This window comes from Neohortaea acidophila (assembly GCF_010093505.1).
Source record: "Neohortaea acidophila strain CBS 113389 unplaced genomic scaffold BDY17scaffold_3, whole genome shotgun sequence".
NCBI classification, from domain to species: Eukaryota; Fungi; Ascomycota; class Dothideomycetes; order Mycosphaerellales; family Teratosphaeriaceae; genus Neohortaea; species Neohortaea acidophila.
The window spans coordinates 545,246-563,164 of NW_022985512.1; the positions used below are offsets into that span (position 1 = coordinate 545,246).

The 17,919-nt window shown below is 57.4% G+C and overlaps 8 protein-coding genes across 8 annotated transcripts; 5 read left to right on the top strand and 3 right to left on the bottom strand.

Moving 5' to 3' along the window:
* The first annotated feature begins 262 nt into the window (after positions 1-262).
* BDY17DRAFT_96605 (WD40-repeat-containing domain protein) lies at positions 263-2,829 on the top strand. Its single transcript, XM_033738888.1, has 2 exons — positions 263-2,190; positions 2,258-2,829. The coding sequence occupies exons 1-2, from the start codon at positions 344-346 to the stop codon at positions 2,502-2,504; spliced, it is 2,094 nt and encodes a 697-aa protein (XP_033591663.1). The 5' UTR covers positions 263-343; the 3' UTR covers positions 2,505-2,829.
* Positions 2,830-3,153: 324 nt separating this feature from the next.
* BDY17DRAFT_321963 (uncharacterized protein) lies at positions 3,154-4,272 on the top strand (the record flags this gene model as incomplete). Its single annotated transcript, XM_033736733.1, has 1 exon — positions 3,154-4,272. The coding sequence occupies one exon, from the start codon at positions 3,154-3,156 to the stop codon at positions 4,270-4,272; it is 1,119 nt and encodes a 372-aa protein (XP_033591664.1).
* An 841-nt stretch (positions 4,273-5,113) lies between these two features.
* BDY17DRAFT_308548 (uncharacterized protein) lies at positions 5,114-5,830 on the top strand (the record flags this gene model as incomplete). Its single annotated transcript, XM_033735223.1, has 1 exon — positions 5,114-5,830. One exon carries the CDS (start codon positions 5,114-5,116, stop codon positions 5,828-5,830), a length of 717 nt encoding a protein of 238 aa, XP_033591665.1.
* A 237-nt stretch (positions 5,831-6,067) lies between these two features.
* Positions 6,068-7,210, bottom strand: BDY17DRAFT_321965 (uncharacterized protein; the record flags this gene model as incomplete). Its single annotated transcript, XM_033736734.1, has 1 exon — positions 6,068-7,210. The coding sequence occupies one exon, from the start codon at positions 7,208-7,210 to the stop codon at positions 6,068-6,070; it is 1,143 nt and encodes a 380-aa protein (XP_033591666.1).
* Positions 7,211-7,872: 662 nt separating this feature from the next.
* On the top strand, positions 7,873-9,627 carry BDY17DRAFT_292925 (uncharacterized protein). Its single transcript, XM_033732905.1, has one exon. The coding sequence runs from the start codon at positions 8,016-8,018 to the stop codon at positions 9,591-9,593; it is 1,578 nt and encodes a 525-aa protein (XP_033591667.1). The 5' UTR covers positions 7,873-8,015; the 3' UTR covers positions 9,594-9,627.
* Positions 9,628-9,766: 139 nt separating this feature from the next.
* On the top strand, positions 9,767-11,488 carry BDY17DRAFT_292926 (uncharacterized protein). The gene has a single exon (XM_033732906.1). The coding sequence runs from the start codon at positions 10,023-10,025 to the stop codon at positions 11,343-11,345; it is 1,323 nt and encodes a 440-aa protein (XP_033591668.1). The 5' UTR covers positions 9,767-10,022; the 3' UTR covers positions 11,346-11,488.
* A 51-nt stretch (positions 11,489-11,539) lies between these two features.
* On the bottom strand, positions 11,540-14,078 carry BDY17DRAFT_96636 (uncharacterized protein). Its single transcript, XM_033738889.1, has 3 exons — positions 13,804-14,078; positions 12,016-13,746; positions 11,540-11,963 (listed from the first exon to the last, which is right to left on the bottom strand). Exons 1-3 carry the CDS (start codon positions 13,932-13,934, stop codon positions 11,735-11,737), a joined length of 2,091 nt encoding a protein of 696 aa, XP_033591669.1. The 5' UTR covers positions 13,935-14,078; the 3' UTR covers positions 11,540-11,734.
* Positions 14,079-15,289: 1,211 nt separating this feature from the next.
* Positions 15,290-17,875, bottom strand: BDY17DRAFT_292932 (uncharacterized protein). Its single transcript, XM_033732907.1, has 4 exons — positions 17,126-17,875; positions 16,690-17,065; positions 16,533-16,621; positions 15,290-16,482 (listed from the first exon to the last, which is right to left on the bottom strand). The coding sequence occupies exons 1-4, from the start codon at positions 17,804-17,806 to the stop codon at positions 15,448-15,450; spliced, it is 2,181 nt and encodes a 726-aa protein (XP_033591670.1). The 5' UTR covers positions 17,807-17,875; the 3' UTR covers positions 15,290-15,447.
* Positions 17,876-17,919: the final 44 nt, after the last annotated feature.

Below are 17,919 nucleotides of genomic sequence, written 5' to 3' on the forward strand. Positions count from 1 at the left end.
TGGGCGTAGATCATGCTCGGAACGAAGCCGATTGGCTGCATCTTTCCAGGTACCGCACCTCACGAACCTCCACTCTCTTTGTCACTCCACTCCTTCGCAGCATTGAGCCAGGAGACGGACATTTGTATCTGCGAGACAATGAGCGCGCACAAGCGGCGCATCCAACATCGCTTCCTATAAAGACGTCCATGTGGCAGCCATGCCCTGCAGCGGCTGTTGGCACCTCTCTTGAATCCGCCTGACAATCCCTCCTCTCCGCGGCGCATTCCTCCCCTCTCCGCAGCGCATGACCACAATTTCTGGACAGCCTTCGCGAGATCTCTGACGCGCTCCGATTCGAATCATGGCCTCCTTTGACGACGACGCAGATGGCGCTGGTGGGTCTGGCGATGAGTTCGACAATGAAGACGAAGAGATGGAAGATGTGGACCAGGATCAGGATCAAGACCAAGGCCAAGATGATGATGGCGCAGACGAGGATGACGAAGATGATAACGATGATGGAGATGGAGACGGCGATAACGACGAGGATGACGATGAGGAGCACGACCCCGACTCGCCTTCGCGAAGAGCAAGCCAACACGCTTCTGGCCAACGCTTCGACGGGGATACTCAAGATGATGCTGGGCCTGCTCGTTCCCCGCGTCCATCTGCTGTCAGGTCTCCAAGTAGTGCTGCACCTGCCGTGTTCATCCCATCTGTGCGCACCGAGGCGCTGACTGCCCAAGCGTACGATATCGTCCCCACCATGGCCGCTCCGCACAGCACCTCCATCAATGCCCTCACCGCCACTCCCGACATGCACTGGGTCTTCAGCGGAGGCTCGGACGGTTATGTACGAATGTACAACTGGGTGGAAACCGCCAACGGCAAGACCCCGCTCACCGTCGCGCAAAAGCACCCTTTCGTGGACAGTGTCATGAAAGCTGGGAGTTTATTGACCTACTGGGAGAATGAAGAGCCCGTCATTCGAACACCCCCGGCGCAGGGAGACGAGGGAAAGGAGCTCAGTCCTGTGTACTCTCTTGCCGTTCAAAACCAAGCTATCTGGCTACTCTCTGGACTGGAGAGCGGTGGCATCAACCTCCAAACCTGTCGACACCAGGCCGGCACAAGAATCATGACATTGAGAGAGCACACCAGTGCTGTGTCTGTCCTGAACTTGGCGAGGGATGAGACCAGTGTGCTTTCCGGGAGCTGGGACAAGACAGTCCTCGACTGGGACCTGCAATCCGGCAAGGTCAAGCGCTCCTTCCTCGGCATTGGCGGTCAGGTCAGTACCATTCAAATTCGGCCAACTAGCGATGTCCATATACCAGAAGTCACGGAGACAATACACGAGTCGCTGGGCACCTTCTCCAGCAACAACGCGGATAGGCCTTCGGTTAACGGTGGGTTCGGCAATAGACGAGAGTCCAGGGGCCAAGATGAAGATGCCATGGGCTCCCCGAGCAGCTTGTTTGGTGAAGACCACGGCTCGTTGTTTGGCGAAGACGCGGGTACCGCTGGTGGAGGTAGCAACGCCTTTGGGGACGACGATGAGAGCCTGGAAAGGACACTCACTGGTGGGACGCAAGAAGGCGAGCAAGACGCACCCGGCGAGCAAGACACGGAAATGGATAGTGTGGGCAACGGCGGGCCAGTGCAGCCTCCAGAGCCCGCGGTTGAAGCCTCGGAGCCCGAGGCCATCGTCACAGACGATATCAACACCGACGAGCAGGAGGTGAATGGGGACAAGCAGGTCGACGGCTCAGACCACGTTATTGACGGCATCGCCGACTCGCAACCTGTCACCAATGGTCTTCCGCATTCAGATGAACCACTGACTGCACCGCCGACCGACGACTCGTCCACGAAAGGCGTGTCGGCCGCCGATCTTCCTCCCCAGTCGGAGTCAACCTTCCTCGACGCGTCTTACAACGGCTCCATCCGCATCTGGGATCGCCGTATGCCCTCACCCATCGCGACTCTCTCGCCATTTCCCTACTCTTCTCCGTGGTGTATGGGAGCGTGCTGGAGTCCAGACGGCAACTTCATCTACGCCGGTCGACGCAACGATCGCGTAGACGAGTACTCCATTCACAAAATGGGTACGAACAGGAACAAGCCGGAGCGAACATTCAAGTTTCAGCACCAGAGTGGACCCGTGTCTGCCGTGAGGGCGATGCCGAATGGCCGACATCTTGTATGGTGAGTTCTACCCTTCACGTTCTGTCTCAAATGATGAAGTCCATTGTATTCTAACACACCTTCACAGCGCATCCAACGATATCCTCCGCATCTATGACCTCGCGCAACCGGAAACGCTACGTCACCGCAGCGTACCATTCACCATCATCCCCGGGCACCGCGGAGGCACCATCAGCTCGGTATACATTGATCACGCGTGTAAATATATGCTTTCTGCGGCGGGGAATCGGGGGTGGGATGGAGGTGTCGGCACCGAGGCGCTTCTGGGGTATGAAATCTCGATACAGGACCCGGCTGGCGTCTGGCATAAATGAAGGATGATGTAAATGACTGCATGGGAACTGCGCTGGGAAGCGTTGAAAGGGAAAGAGTCTGGAGTGACGGTGTTGCTGCAATGGATTGAATTTCTGTCTCGGGAAGGGGGTGTCAGTCTGCGTTTGCTGTGACGGGGAGGCTGGTGTCACGCTGCAGATTCGTTGCACGGATCACTCCGGTGACTTGGTCATTTCCGTGAATGGAAGGAGCGTCAATTCCACCCACGCACAACACACCTTGCTGAAAAACCCTTTTGCTCCTCCGACACACTCTTCGATCTCACATCACTCGCAGACAACACCTCTTTTCAGCACGCTTCTTGCCTGCCCTACAGCTCTCTTGCCTTCCTTTGAGCTGCACATCTCACGACAGCAAGACACACGACGCCTTGCAACCCAACGCCACGCGCGAGAACATCACACTCCAGCGCTCGAAGACACCTCAGCAGTCACTACACCTCTTGCCATCCCCTCAGCTGTCTTGCCTTCTCTCAAGCGGCTCCCTCTCCACCGTAAGCTCCCTAGCCCCAAGAACCCAGCAGCTCCGACCATCGGGCTCATCTCCTACGCGTTGCGTACTGACCTCTCCTATAGCTCACATCAACATCGAGCCCTCGCTCTCCAGCTCTATAGCAAAGAAGCAACCACGATGCCGACCTATAAAAACGTCACGGTGCAAGTCACCAACGCCACCGAAGTCCCTCTGGCAGAATGGGGCATACGCAAGCTCGATCGCGTCAACCTCACCACTTGCTACATCCAGAGCGAGACCGACCTGGCTTTCCGCATCCGCATCAACCCCAGCATCCCCTGGCGCGCAGATGAGTGGCACTTCCTCGCGACCCTCCGCATCGACGGCCGCCAGACCCCCGAGAGACGCCGGATCGTGCGCCTCGACAACTACGACCGGCCCTCTCGCCGCTACCGCGACGAGGACTTCGACGGCGAGGTCATCATCAAGTCGCGCACCGTCAAGGATGCCGACGGGACTGTCCGCGTGTGCGGCTGGCAGTTCAAGGACGTGGGCATCGAGGCCGTGTTCGACCGGCTGCTCGTGTCCTCCGAGCAGGAGGATGAAGAGGAGCTGATTGCCGCGATGGGCGGCACTGCCCTCGACGACTCAGAGGAGAAGAGCAAAGTCGGGCAGATTGAAGTCGCGCTGGAGCGCGTGACGCTGGGCGCCACGCGCTACGAAGCCGTGGACGCAGGGGCACGCGATCAGCCCAATCTCGCCGGCGACACGCGCCAAGTCACCCACACCGTCGCCCTGGACGCCGGGCACGTGGCCGCGGGCGGCGCGCGCTCGGTGATCGACTACCGCCCCTTCGATGCGCCTGAAGCGCCGTACGCGACCTTCAGGTTCTACTACCGCAGCGAGGACGTGCTTCGGAAGTTCGGCTTTGCCCACTTCCCGGCGGCTAAGCCGTCGATTAAGCGCGAGCGGAAGGACGCGTCTGGGCTGACGCCTCTCCGTGGGAAGACGGGGGGCAATGCTCCGAAAGACGCGTTCGAGCCGCGGAAGCCCGTCGCTGTGGAGGAGGAGGACGAGGCGGATGAGCAGGAGGGTGCTGGGGACGGTGAGGGGAGCACTGCGGGTGCTGAGGAGGAGGAGGGAGACAATTTCCCGCAGAGCGATGCGGACGAGAGCGTGAGGACGCCTCTCAGCCATTTGCGACTCGGGAGCAAACGGGAGATGGAGCCGGTCGGCAGCGAGGCCAAGAAGGCTCGAGTCGAGGAGGACGAGGAGGAGGAAGAGGAGGAGCTGTGAGCAAATTACGGCTCGTACATACCCAGAAATGCAACTTCTCGAATTCGGCAATAGCAGCCTCGGTGCTGCAACGTGTAACCCGACTTTCCCCAACTTCGCCTCTCACCAACGCCCTGCTCTCCCAAAGCAGCCATGGGCATGAAACACCCCTCTTTCAGATCAGCTACATCTGCCGAAAAGGGGGGATCTCCAGCCGTGGCGCTAGCAAGGATGCGACACGGATAGGTGCACATGCCTTTGAAGGGTATTGGATACCGCGGAGACGTAACGCCCCGTCCGCTTTCGAACGTGTGGTGAACCCGGAGGCGGAGTTGTTCGGCTGTGGCTCTCTCTTTGATCTTCGCTCGATTGACGCCTTTCCAAGCCATGGGGAGGACGTTACGCTTCGGCTGCTGATTGTGAGAGGTGTCAGAACCGTCGGTGCAGGGCGGCTGTCTGCCAACTACCGAAAGGCTGGCTGAGCCGCCAATACTTCGAGGTTTCATGGAGGCGTCAAAGTGCGCTTTGTTTCATTTTCGTTGCTCTTCTTTCTTCCGCAGTGACTGGTCGGTTTTTTCTCCTTCACGTTGATTCGGTGTGACGCTCACCACCATATCCAGACCGCATGGCTGCATACGGTTCGAGTGTTTGCGTATGAGGCGGCATGCTGCTGGTGATCCAAAAGAGACATGTCTTGTTATTGTGGCTTGACTGGCTCATGCTTAAAAGGAATGTATAAAAGGTAAGGACAAGTCTCATGTGTTCCAGGTTTTCATCTTCATCGTATGTTCTTTTGATCTTCTATTCAGACCTCATCACGTCAACAGATTCGCAATTCGCAAGAAAGACAACACCAAATACCATGGCAGAACGTAGCTCGAAAACCCACGCTCGACAAGATTCCGGACCACAACCAGTCGGAGAAGAAAGCGAGCGTCAACACCCTCGTACCAACAAGCGACAACGTCGAAGCAGCTTCAATTTCTACCGACACTCCTCGCGACGCTTTCCAAAGAGACCCAGCAGGCCCGACAGCACCCCAAGGCGGAAGGCTCCAGCTGTTCCCCAAAGCACACCAATCGATCGTCCCCTGGAGCAGCCACGCTTCGCCCTCGACATCGTCTCTACACCAGCACACCCCATCGTCCTAGGATCACCAATCGACATCTCCGCCGTGGTCAGCTTCATCTCGTCAAACTCCGACGCAGAAACAGTCGACCCCTCACCTCTCCTCGCCGTAGCATCCCTCATCTCCGAAAGCGCAAAAGGCGAGCGCACCCAACTCGATCCGCAATCCCTCTCCGGCCCGAAAATGATCGACAACATCCACCCGCTATCCGCGAGCGATGTGCAAGCGATGATGAGAAGCGAAGTACTTGCCAATCGAACGCTTCTTGGCTACGTTTCGTTTCCGAGTCTGGTGGTTCGGCAAGTGGGAAGTTATCGAGTCAGGGTGACGCTGCTGAGAATGGGGGATGAGGTGGGGAATTTGGCAGCCAGGAGTCTGGTTGGGGTTGATAGTGAGGTTGTGAGGGTTGAGAGGGGGAAGATGGGGAGTTTCTGTCGGCAGGGGTGTTGAGGGACTTTTCTTGTGTTGGCGAGAGGTTAGATCTTCGAGGGATTCACGAGGGGCATGGTATGGTAGGCAGACATTTTGTTATGGGTCATATCGTTATGGCGCTGGCATAACTCAAGAAGAGCATCACTCTTCATCGTCCCCGTCCTCCTCTTCATACTCCTGATCCTGGCTTTCTGTTATGCCAACCGTCCTTCCCATGATCTTTGCACCGTGACGCCCGACTTTGACAAGGCTCTTTCAGACCTCATCCCCACTCTTCCTATACATGTGGACCAAAATCTCCTGAACCGCATCCAGATCTAATCTTCCCCAGCCAGCTAGATCCTCGACACTCGGCGGACTCGGCACGAGAATAATGGTGCCGGCGAACTGATACCATTCCGGCAAATCAGGGGAACGCAGTAAGGTGTGGTACATCGCGAGCATTCTTCCCGCCAACCCTCGCTGCCGAAAGCCATCGAATATCTCCACCAATTCGACAAACATCAGCTTGTTCTCCCACAGCCTCTGCTCGAAGCCTTTGAATTCCTTCCGAAGCGTGCCGTCTAGTTTGTAAATGGCCTGCATGCACACCGCGTTCTCCTTGACTCGACCATCGATGTCGAGATCGTTGATTCCGGGGGTGAAGTCTGCTTCCATGTAGTCTTTTTGGAAAGCAGGCTTTATGCGTTCGTTGGACTTTGGCTTGTCGATGCGCCAGGAATGGATGTCGCCTACGTGCTCGAAGACTCTGCTGTCGGTGGAGAGGAAGAAGTTGAGGCGGTAGCCTAAGCGACTGCTGAGTTCACCCGAGACCACTTCGAGGTGGGCTAGGTATGTTTCTTTGCGCGCTCCCCTTAGGATTAGCTCGGCTTTGGCTAGGGTTGTGACTGCTTCGCCGTCGTCTGAACTAGGGTCGTCCAAGTCAGTAGGCAGTTTGGTCTTTTTGTTGTCTGCTGATGACTTGTCGGTTTCAGTCAACGTCTCGTCTTCTCCGCCTTCTGTTTGGCGTGGAGGTTTCTTGAGGGCACGAGCTGGAGTTGGAGGCTTCCTGGCTGCTTTGGGCCTGGCAGATGCAGCTTGCTGAGGCGGAGGGGCAGGCGGAGGCTGATTGGCAGTATTTTCAGGCTCACGAGCTTGGTCATCCTCGCCTGACCCCTGCTGCCTCTCCTCTTCCTTTTCACTCCCCTGAGTCAGCGCAAAAGCCTCAGTCGGGGCAGCGGGGGCGGCAGCAGCAGCAGCAGCAGCAGCCAGGGTCTGAGATCTAGTCACCCTAGTCGTTGCCGCATGGACGGCCGGAGCTCTTGGAGGCTGCGAAGTGCCAGGCCCTCTCGCATGACGTGGTCTTTTGGCGCCTGTAGGCCCGTCGTCTTGTCTTGCTGACTTTCTTTTGGGAGGCATAATGCGAGATAGGCCTATGGGATAGAACCGATGTTTCGAAGTGGACAAGAACAAGATGAGAGACAGCTCACGACGATTTACGCAGCGGACTTGACTGGGCAAAAACGCTGATGCAGCAAACTGGCATAGCGACACACAAGATGATAATGAATGATTGCAGGTGGAATTGGAAATATGAGATTTGACGATGATGATGGTCGACGAGAACAAAGGGGTTCGCGACAAAGAGCATTTCAGCTGCGCACTTCTCTTGGTAATGACTTACGATGTCACGTCGGTCTTTGTTCGACTCGAGTTGAAGACTGGCGACTGGAGCAGTAGAGTGAAGCTATCGCCAGTCGATACTATGTGAAGACTGTCAGGTTCAAGTGAGGATGCCATGGCTCGCAGGTGCGTCGTTGATGCCTTGTTTACGGCACACATCGTGAATGGGGGATCCATGCGTGCAGTCCTTTGGTATGAGTCGGGACCGCTGTAGGCTTTGAACGGGCTTGGTTTGTCTGATGAAGAGGCGGAGGAGGTCGAGTCGCATGTGCAGAAGTGAGCCTTGCGATTGGCTTTCCGCCAACGCGCCGGCGCGAGCCGAAGCAGGGGAACTGCGGCGAGCGGGAGGCGTTGGGAATGACATGTGCGCGACAATCTCCGATTTGCCTGCGCCACGGATTGGCGCGGAAATGATCTCACTCATTTAATTTTCCTCCCCGTTTTATATCACCGCCATGTCCCGCCCCCCAACCTTCCAGTCGCAAGACTGCGCCGATACTGGTAGGGCGGGTGTACCGCGACGACGACCACGACTACCACCATGCTCCTCCACGACGGTTGGCCGCAGTATTTGCTTCTGCGCTGCATCATCTTAATCTTACAATTTCTTGGCCCGGCGTGCGTCGCATACACCGCGTACAGCATCAGCGAAGCATGGCCTGAATGGCGCGTCCCGAGCGTGTTCCAGGCCTGGTGCGCCCTCGAATCCGCCTTTTTCCTCTTCTTCTTCCTCTTCTACCGCCGATACCTGCAGCGCGAAGCGACGCATCCCCCTCCGCGCACCAAGAAGCAGCGCAGAGCCCTCTTCGCCAAAGTGCGGCTCGAAGTGCACGACCCCGACAAGTTCTTTTCTGGCTGGTTTCGCGGGGCCAAAGCGGAAGACATCGGGCGCGAGGATGTGCGCGTCTTCCTCAACTGGGCTTTCTGGGATGGGCAGGCGGACATGTACGGCGCGGATCAGAAGGAGCTGGACGAGTATATTGGCAAGGTCGAGGAGATGCTGCGCACGCCGTTCAAGCCTGGACGAGGCTCGGCGAAGAGTCTGCGCTTGACACTGGACCCGATTGAAATGGAGTGCCGCACTTTGGCATGGTATGGGCTCATCATGCTGGCCGATACCGTCACGCATTTTGTCATGAAGAAGAACGGCTTCCAATATTTCAAGACGCGCGCGAGCAGTACCGCCGTCTATCCCCTCCGACCGGCGGCGATGGTAGAACACGCGAATTCGCCGGCAAAGGGCATGTCCTACTGGGTGCGACCGCATACTTCCAAGATACAGCTTCCCATTCTGTATGTTCACGGCATCGGAATCGGCCTCATTTCGTCCACGCGACTCCTCCACGAGTTAGATCAAGCATTGAATGCGCATGGCAACGAAAAGTCCGACGGGGAAGTCGGCATTCTCGCCATCGAGATTCTGCAAGTCTCCTCACGCCTGACAACGCCCATGCTCCGACGAGAGGAATTCCTTCAGCAACTGACCCAGATCCTGGACGTGAACGGCTACAAGCGCTTTGTCCTTGCCTCTCACTCCTACGGCTCCGTGCCGAGCACGCACATCCTTACAAACGACAAACTAGCGAAGCGCGTGGCGAGCACGCTCTTCATCGATCCCGTCACCGTGCTCCTGCACATGCCAGACGTGGCGTACAACTTCACCGTGCGCCAACCAAAGACCACGGCGGAATGGCAACTGTGGTACTTTGCTTCCAAAGACCCCGGCATCGCGCACACCCTCGGCCGCCACTTCTTCTGGAGCGAAAACGTGCTATGGCGCGATCGCATTATGGAACTGGTGGGGAAGGGGATGAAGATGACGGCAAGTCTCGCGAGCAAGGACTTGATTGTCGATACGCAGGCGGTAGGCATGTACTTGACGGAGAACATCGTGCCGGACCCTGTCTTGAAGGAGGATGAAGATGGCCGCAAGCAGATGGAATTGCAGGTCGGCAAAGAAGCGTATGGTACTGCGCATCAATGGAAACATCGACCTTGGAGGGGTAATGGACTGGAGGTGATATGGTGGGAGGGTCTGGACCATGCGCAGGTCTATGATCAAGCATCGACGCGAGCGAGACTTATTGAAGTGCTGGTGGAGTACAGTAGAGACCGATAGAGATAGACCACAAATAATAATAATATTAACTGACTGATGATTGACAATCGCGTGCATCTAGTGTGGCCAGCCTTGGCGGATGAGGCTGAGACGGTGCGGTTGCCGGGGTGTGGCTCGGTGCGTCATGGCGGTAAACAATGCGCCGCCTGCCACTCCAGCCTTCCCTTTTTCCACCAACCACCACAACCCACCACCACCACACTTGCGGAGAATTCTTTCAATCGCCGTCACTCCTGCGGAGATTTCCCTCAAAGTCTCCGACAATTCATTCCGAAGGGGATGAACAACACCCACTGACTGCCTTGCGACCACCATCCCTCGTCCACAACGACCTCCTCTTCTTACAATACGACTCGCTTCGCACAAGCTGATTGGAATCCCTCTCTGACCTGCTGAGGCTTCGGCCTGCAGCTAACAATCATTTCCATCATGGCTCCCAGACCGGCATCCGTTAATGCATCCCCTCTACTCACCGACATCCTCCCCGTCCTCGACTCTTCCGCTCCAGAGTCCTCCATCCTCATGCTCCCACCTCCCGAAGTCCTTCCTCCTTCCCATACAACGTCACAAATTCCCCACGATGTCCTCAAACGCGCCCCAGCAACAACATCCAAAGCGACGAAAATAGCAACAACCAACAAACCCACCTTCGTCGGCGGCGCCGGCGCCGCCTCCCCCGACGCCTTCAACAACAACGCCATCCTCGCCCTCTTCGCCCTCCTCGGCGCAGCAATGGTCATCGTCGCCATCTGGTTCTTCTTCTGGGCCAAGAACGGCGGCTTCCACTTCCGCGAGGGCGACTGGGAAGATTACAAATCCACCGTGCTGCGCCGTAAGGGTCCTGATGGCCGCACTCTCAGCAATGCCACCAAGAGCACCAAGCTAGGCGGCAGCACGATTGCAGGCACGCAGCAGTTCAAGTGGGCGAAGCAGCAGGCCAAGTCGGTTGTTAGCTACGATGAGAAGGGACGGAAGGGGATTCTAGGCAAGCGCGGATGGGGCAAGACGCACAGCGTCACGTACGCCGACGACTTTACGGACTACGGCGGTGGCGGGCGCGGGCGTGGTCCCAAAACAATCTCCGACGAAATGTCCGAACTCAACGTCCAGTCGCCTAGCCCTCCGCGTCGTCCAGCAGGCTACCGCGACCGCGACGTGCAGCAATACAAGAAGGAAAAAGTCGCGCGCGTCGGCGGACTCAACCGCGTACACGACGGCAGCCACGTCGACACGACCGACTACTCCGACTCGGACGCCACGCCCGCCCGCAAGCGAGAGCGCCGCGAACCGCACAGCAGCAACGACAAGGACCGCGCCGAGCGTCGCGCACGCGCCGAAGCGGCGAAAATGGAGCGCAGGTGGAAGCAAGAAGCAGAAGAAGCAGCAGCCGCAATCGCACGCGAGCAACACATCTCGGCTCCCACCCCGCCCCGAAAATCCGCCGCGCCATCCAAACCCTCCCCCGCTGCCAACAGACAGCGCCGCGAGGCCTCGCGCTCCGCCTCCCCGAAGAAACGCGATTTCAGCTACCAAGCGGATCCCCGGCCGGAAAGCGAGGTGTTTAGCTCGACGTACACGGTAACGAATACGTCGAACCGCAACTCGAGTTACTACGATGCGTACAGGCCACGCGCGAGCGAGAATGTGAGGTATAGTGCTGGTGGAGAGTATGCGGCGGCGAGGCAGAGCTCGCCGACCAAGAAGGGGCCTACGCGCGGGTATAGACGGGGTGGGGACAGTGACCTTGATTGAGGACAGGTGGGATGAGATTGGAATGAGCGCACACTACTGGCGTGTTCGAAGGATGGGATGGTGCTACGATCACTGGTGATGGACTACAGACGGGATCGAGAAGTGTAGATAGGAAGGAAACGGACATGAGAGCAGACGTGCTTCGTACATATCCATTGAACGCACTAACTGTCCACTCCTCCAAGTCGTGTTGCTCGTTAAACCATCTCATGCCACTCGTGCCGTCCCAGAGCAAACCCGCTGAACGAAAATATCCACGAGGTAGCTCAATGATAGGGTGTCGCATTCGCATCCGCTCATAGTGAGCTTCTTCCCAGGATGATATGCAGCAAGCAAAGTGGGTATTGAAGGGGAAAAGCCATCGCCGTCGTAAACGTTCGTCAAAGTCGTCAAATGCGGACCGGGGTATCGATGCATATTTTCGTCGTCGTCGTGCAAAAACAGATGGCGCCAGCTGTGAAGCGTACCGTAGAGAGCCGCATCCCAATCAAACCACGCCATCCCCTCAACATCTCACTTCCTTCCTCCCAAGTCCTGCTCTTCGCCGCGTAGCGTCTCGCTTTCCCGGAACGACGTCCCCAAAGACGCAGCGTCATGACTCCCACCACTCCTGCGCACCTCTCCCCGCCGACTCCCACCCGCACCAGAATTCCTCCTCCCCGCCCTCGACCCCTCCTCGCCGCTCCCAAGAACCCACGTCTGTTGCCCGTCGTCTCCAGCCCGCATGCCCACAGTAATCACCCCGCCCGGGATGAGATTCAGCATGGAACCCGTGATTTCGATTCGGGTGCCTTCGCCTGCTTGCCCGTTGGTGCGGGAGGAAGTGTGGGAATGGGTAGTCGTGTGGCTTCTGGTGCTTCGGTGGCGTTGGTGTTGGGAGGGTTGGGAGCGCGAGTGCTGTTGTTGGGGTTGGTCTCTGATGTTCAAAGCCGTTAGGCCCTCGGGCTGGGGTCCGCGTCGGGCGTCCTGGTAGGCTTCTGCTTCTTCTAGAAGCTGTTGGTGACGATCGTCTTGTGCTCTTCTCGATCGTCCGGTCGATTCGAGATACTGCTGCTTTTCTCGGGACAGGTAGGTGGAGGGCCTGCCGTTGCGCTCTACAATCACGTGTACGGCGCCAGACCCGCCGGAGACGGTGGTGGCTTTTGTTTTCCCCGATGAGGCATTCGTAGAGACGGAGGGACGGCGACTGCTAAGTGTGGAGTCGGTAAAGAGGGTACGTGAGCGAGTGCTGGTAGCGCGGACAGTTCTGTCCGACTCTGTCAGGGGCGGGTAGTTATCTTTGGGGTCGGGGCGGTGATTGCGCCGCGTGCCGGAGTCGTGGGAGTCTCTCCTCTCTCGGGTCGGTGCTGCAGGCGCGGAGGCGTACTGGCGTCTGAGCGATGGTCGTCCCCTGGAGGAGCGCATGTGTTTGCCTTCTTGTGCATCGCGATGCCGGTGCTTTCTTTCGCGTGCTTCTTCCTCGTAATCGTATTCCGAAGAGTCCGAGAAGGCTTCCGAATCTTCTGATTCGTCTCTGGGGTATGCGCCGGGGATTGTGGGATGTCGGAGCGTTTGCTGCCGACCGGAGTACCTGCGCCGTGGAGCCGGCGCCGGCTGCATAATCACGACCGGGGCTGGCTGAGTTGGTGCTGAGGGCCAACCGCTCGGGTACGCTGAGTGGCCTCCGAACGTTGCAGACGTGGGAGAGGGCGTGGTTGGAGAAGGTTGAGGGTACTGATAGTGAGTCGGGTATGAAGGCATGGTCGGAGAAGGCGAATGATACGCGACACGGGGGGCGTACGGCGGCGCGGTCGTGTACTGGAAATCCTGCTGATATTGACGTGGTTGTTGATGCTGATAAAAGGGGACTGTGTTGGCATATTGGATATTTTGATACGCCGACGCAGCGGGCGGAGGCTGTTGCATCCCGTTGACGCTCGCATATGGATGCCCATGAAAACTGGTCGGTCGCGACCTTGCGACAGGGACTTGCCTTGGATACATGTGAGGTCCAGCCATGGGGGTCGGTGGACGCTGCATCGGCGGAGTGAACGAAGACAACACGCGAGCCCACTGCGCCATATCAGGCGGGTATTGCGGGTAGCTGTGTTGAGGAGGAGGGGGAGGCATCATAGGCTGCTGATGCTGCTGCTGCTGTTGGCCGGAGAAGGCGTATGGTTGTGACATGCTGTGACGACGCTGCGACGACCGCACCCTGTGACACTCGTCATGTTGGCACACCAAGTCTGCACATGGCATCCTGAGTTCAGGCCGCGAGCTAGACCTGGCAGCATCCTTCTCCTTGCTCCGTTGACTGTCGCTGCGATGTAACACCGGTTTGGACCTCGCAGTGCGCTCCGTGACCGTCGGCTTCGAGGCGGGTGTCTGAACCGTGAGCGCCGGTTTTGCCGTATGCGTGCCGCTGATATGCGATGAGTATCCGGAATCGCTTGCAACATCACGAGGGATGAAGTGATACCTGACTCGTGTCTTTGGCCGTGTCGTGCTCGTTGACTTCCTTCGCGCTTCCTTTTTCGTACCGGGCTTCTCGGTGCTTACCTCGCTGTCGTAGTCCTCACACCGCGCGACCTGAGGCGCGCCGCCCGACATGATGTTGGACGATCGCTGAAGGAGTGTTGGACTTTAGCTTGGCGCGTCGGCGCAAACCAGGCTGTCCCGCCTGGAGGGCGGCACCGGCCCTTCTAATAACTAACAATGTCGTTGCGGAGTCCAGTACAAGTCCAAGAGACCAGAAGTAAAATGTTGACGCACTTCACAGTGCACCAGAAACATCGTCAAGGAAAGAGAAAAGATCTGCAAATGACTGTTTGCTCATGCAAACGGGAAAGAGGGCCTCTTCTGGTCATGCGAGAGAGTGGGGGCCAGTGGAAATCTCGAATCAGCTCGTCCGGTGAAAGGCTGCAGCGCGCGCCACAGGAGGAAAGGTACAGGCGTTTGATGTATGCTGCAGGAAAGAGGACCTAGGAGAGGGGGGTTGGCGGAGAGGTGCAGAATGAGGAAAGAGAGTCACAAGGGTAAGAGATGCGACGATACCGTTTGTGCTGCGATGGAGGCCCAACGGGCGGGGGATTGTGAAGGGGCGGATTATTATACTCGCCTCGACTGGGCTGCGATGAGCGCGACGCAGGCGCGGGCGAGTCCAGCGATACATGCCAGAGGTACAACGAAGCTGCATATGGCAGGCCAATAGCGTGGATGCGCGCGCTGTTTGCCGTGAGCTTTGCGGCCTGCAGCCTTGGTGTGGTGGCACAAGCGTCATAGGTCGGGAGGCCGTCCTATTCGCCTACGCTGTCGTCCACTGGGCAGGCAGTTGGTGATGGAGGAGTGGAGGTGAAGTTTGGGTGACGGCTGTAGGCAGCCAGAGACAGCGCACGGGCCAGTGTCTGGGCACGTTGCCTTCATTTGGAACATTGCTCGCGCCTATTGTTCCATCATTGTTGAATGCACAATAGCTTTCAGTTCAGTACCGTCAGTACCTAGGTACCTAAACGACGCAAGGGGTAACACCTTCCAAATCAACGCCGCACCCAAGCAGCGTCCATAGGATCACCATCCATGACCCCAGCATCCACCGAAAGGCGGTGAAGGAGCCTTTTCGCACCGTCCTATCATTACGTTCCGTTCATACGAGAGCGCTGCAGGGAGCCAGACGTCGTTGTCCGCATTGCATCCATCGTCCCGGATAGATCGATCCCGCCGGGGTGGGAAACGCATGCTGTGTCACCAGTCCCGGGAATTCGCATAAGAGGACTGGAGCGAACGCACAATATGTGTCCAAAGGTGCGCCAATCGACCCGAGCCGCGGTGTCGTACAGTACACGTCATGGCGAGGAACGGTTTGTGAGTGTTGTACGGTGGCGGCAGGGCTGCGTGCTTCACCTTCCACCTGATCTGAGTGACGGACGTATGCTTGGCCTTGTTTGATGATGAACATGAAGCTACCTCGTGAAGAGTGTTGGTGAAAGGCGTGGGTCCAGAGAGTGAACTCTAGAGTAGAAAATACATAAGGTGGCTCTACAGATGTAAGCAGCAGCACCTTGTAGGTGTATCATATATAGTTGAGATGAGTCTTCCCCCTCTAGCAGCACTCGCGAGCGCTATCCTAACTGACCGGCACAGCATTAGGGTCCCGATTAAGCAGATCCAAGAACCCCCACCAGTCCGCGGGATTCTGGTTGACGTCGCCAGTCATACCATTCACGCCCGGCGCCATGTCATTGACAAACCACGCAGCATCAATCATATTGAACGAGCCCATGTCCGAAAGCGAATCCTGTCCTCCTTGGAACGGGTTGTAATTCTGCTGTGGCACGACGACACTGCTCGACCGGCTACTGCCCGGCTTGGTGACGAAAGATCGCAGGACCTGGATGAACGCCGGCTCCATCTGCAGCGACTTTCCGAGCGAAAGCTGGGTCGTGCGATACGCATCCCAAGACCTCAGCGTCAGCTCCCCCAAGGCCATGTGGAGGGCGCGGCGTTGCGTTGTCATGTGCGGATGATTGACAAACACCTTTTCGATCTTGTCCCAGATCTCGTCGTCTTGATGTCCCGCCGGATCGCGCCAGATCTCGTTCAGAATCCAGATCAGTGCATCCCATTGAAAGAAGGCCTGGAGGTGCCAGAAGAAGCGCTTCAGATTGTAATTCTGCTGCGCGGCGATGTCGTAATCGATGATCTTCTCTGCCAGTATCCACAAATCTTTCCGCTCCTCGTCGGGCAAGTTAGGTGTCTTTTTCGCCTGAGACAATCGGATGCGCAGACGACCAGAGTTGGCGGCAGTGCGCGCCATCAGACCCACGAGATTATGGAGAGGATCTGCAAAGTCGCAAAAGCGTAGGTACTTCGTTTCCATCTCCGTCTCGAGCTCATCGAGCTGGCGTTCCCAGTCCGCGACCAGCTCGTCTTCCACGCGTTCGGAGAGGCCGGTGAGGAACGGTACGGGAGGGTTGTTGCGCCGCTGCAGAAACCTGCCAAATTCCGTACGTGCCAAGCAAAAGATTAGCTCGGTCGCTCCGATTCGAGCCTGCGGAGGCTCGGTCATGTCTGGCCACATGTCGGAATCGTTGATATTGGTCGGCTGCTTGGTGTTGAACGAGTCAGGCGCGACTGACATGCCAGTGCCGCAAAGTTGACCCTATGTGCAGACTGTCAGCGGTGCATAGCGTGAGGGGCAGGGTGGCGTACAGCTAAGCCATCGAGAGGCAGGATTTGCCAGAATACGCGCCTCCTCATCTGGACGACGAAAGGTTTTAGTCCTTGATCCTCACCGTCTCCTGTTTGCAGATGGTCAGCACGCTTCTCAACTCCCGAAGACACCGGCGACGAAAAGTCCAGCACGTACGGTGAAGGCCCATTCTCTGCGCAAGGCGCACCGCAATTCCCGTACATATCCAAAAGGTATGCGGATCGCACGTGTTTCGTACCGACAACAGAAACAAAAGATAGGCCTGCAGCACCATAATGTCTGTTGTCCGCAGGAAGTTTGCGTTGACCAGAGCTTGGCGCAGGGCATCATAGTATGTTGCCGTCAGCTTCGACTTAGGCATGCCCAGGCGTTTCTGGCATTCTTCGGGGTCCATCACTGTGACGCTGAAATGATAGAGAGCGAAGAGGAGAGCCTCGGTGGCTTTGGAGACGGTACTGGGGTTGGCTGCTCCGCGCCGCAACGTTGTCACCGCGGAAGGCACGTGAATCAACTTGACCAAAGGGTCGATTTGCTGAAGGGTCGAGTTAGCGACAGGAGAAAAGATGAAAGTTCTTTGGGGCAAAAGATGTACCTCGACATAGACCTTCCAAAGCTCCATAGCGACTTCGTACGAAGGATGCAAGGACAGCAGATTCGTAGCGCTAGAGCCAAAAGCAAGAAAGGCTGCGGAGAAGGGATCAGCGGCGGGCGTGGGTTGGAGCGTCGCAGACTCATGTGACTCCTGGGGGTCGTCGTCTTCCTCATCAGAAGAGGGGTGAAAGTTGTGCTCGCCGAGGTTCTGCCAGAGATTACTGTAAATGTAGCGGGTTTTGCCACGCTCTTCGACCAGCTTGCCTGGGTTCGGGGGATCCAGAAAGCTTTTGGATGTGTAGAACGGAGTTGAGAGAGATGCAGACACAGAAGGCGGTCCGGAAGACTTGGACGCGCCCTCGGTTTCGGGCAGTAGATTGTTCTCGCGCAGCAGCGCCTCTGCTCGCTCCAGGCGCTCGTACACATCCGCATCTGGACCAGCGACCGGCTTGCGTTTGCGCTTTCTCGGCGCCGGGCCCTCGTTGTATTCGCAGGTCAATTTGCCCCTGCGACACGTCGAGCAGACGGGAAGCAGCTTGTCGCATTTCACCTTTCGCTTCGTGCAGGTGACGCACGCATAGGACATGTGCTCCTCCGGAGAGTCCATTGAAGCCTTAGAAGCTGGCGCCGGGGCGATTGGCACTGGCTGCGACGGCCCCGTCCCTGGCGTTGTCTCGGACATTGTCTGTGAGCGATGTTGAGCGTGATGCGCAGAGCTGAAAGATGAGTCGTGGTCGGCTAGGCTGCAAGCTGTCCGCCTTCATCTAAGTTGCATCGGCTAAAGTCCAGTGCAGC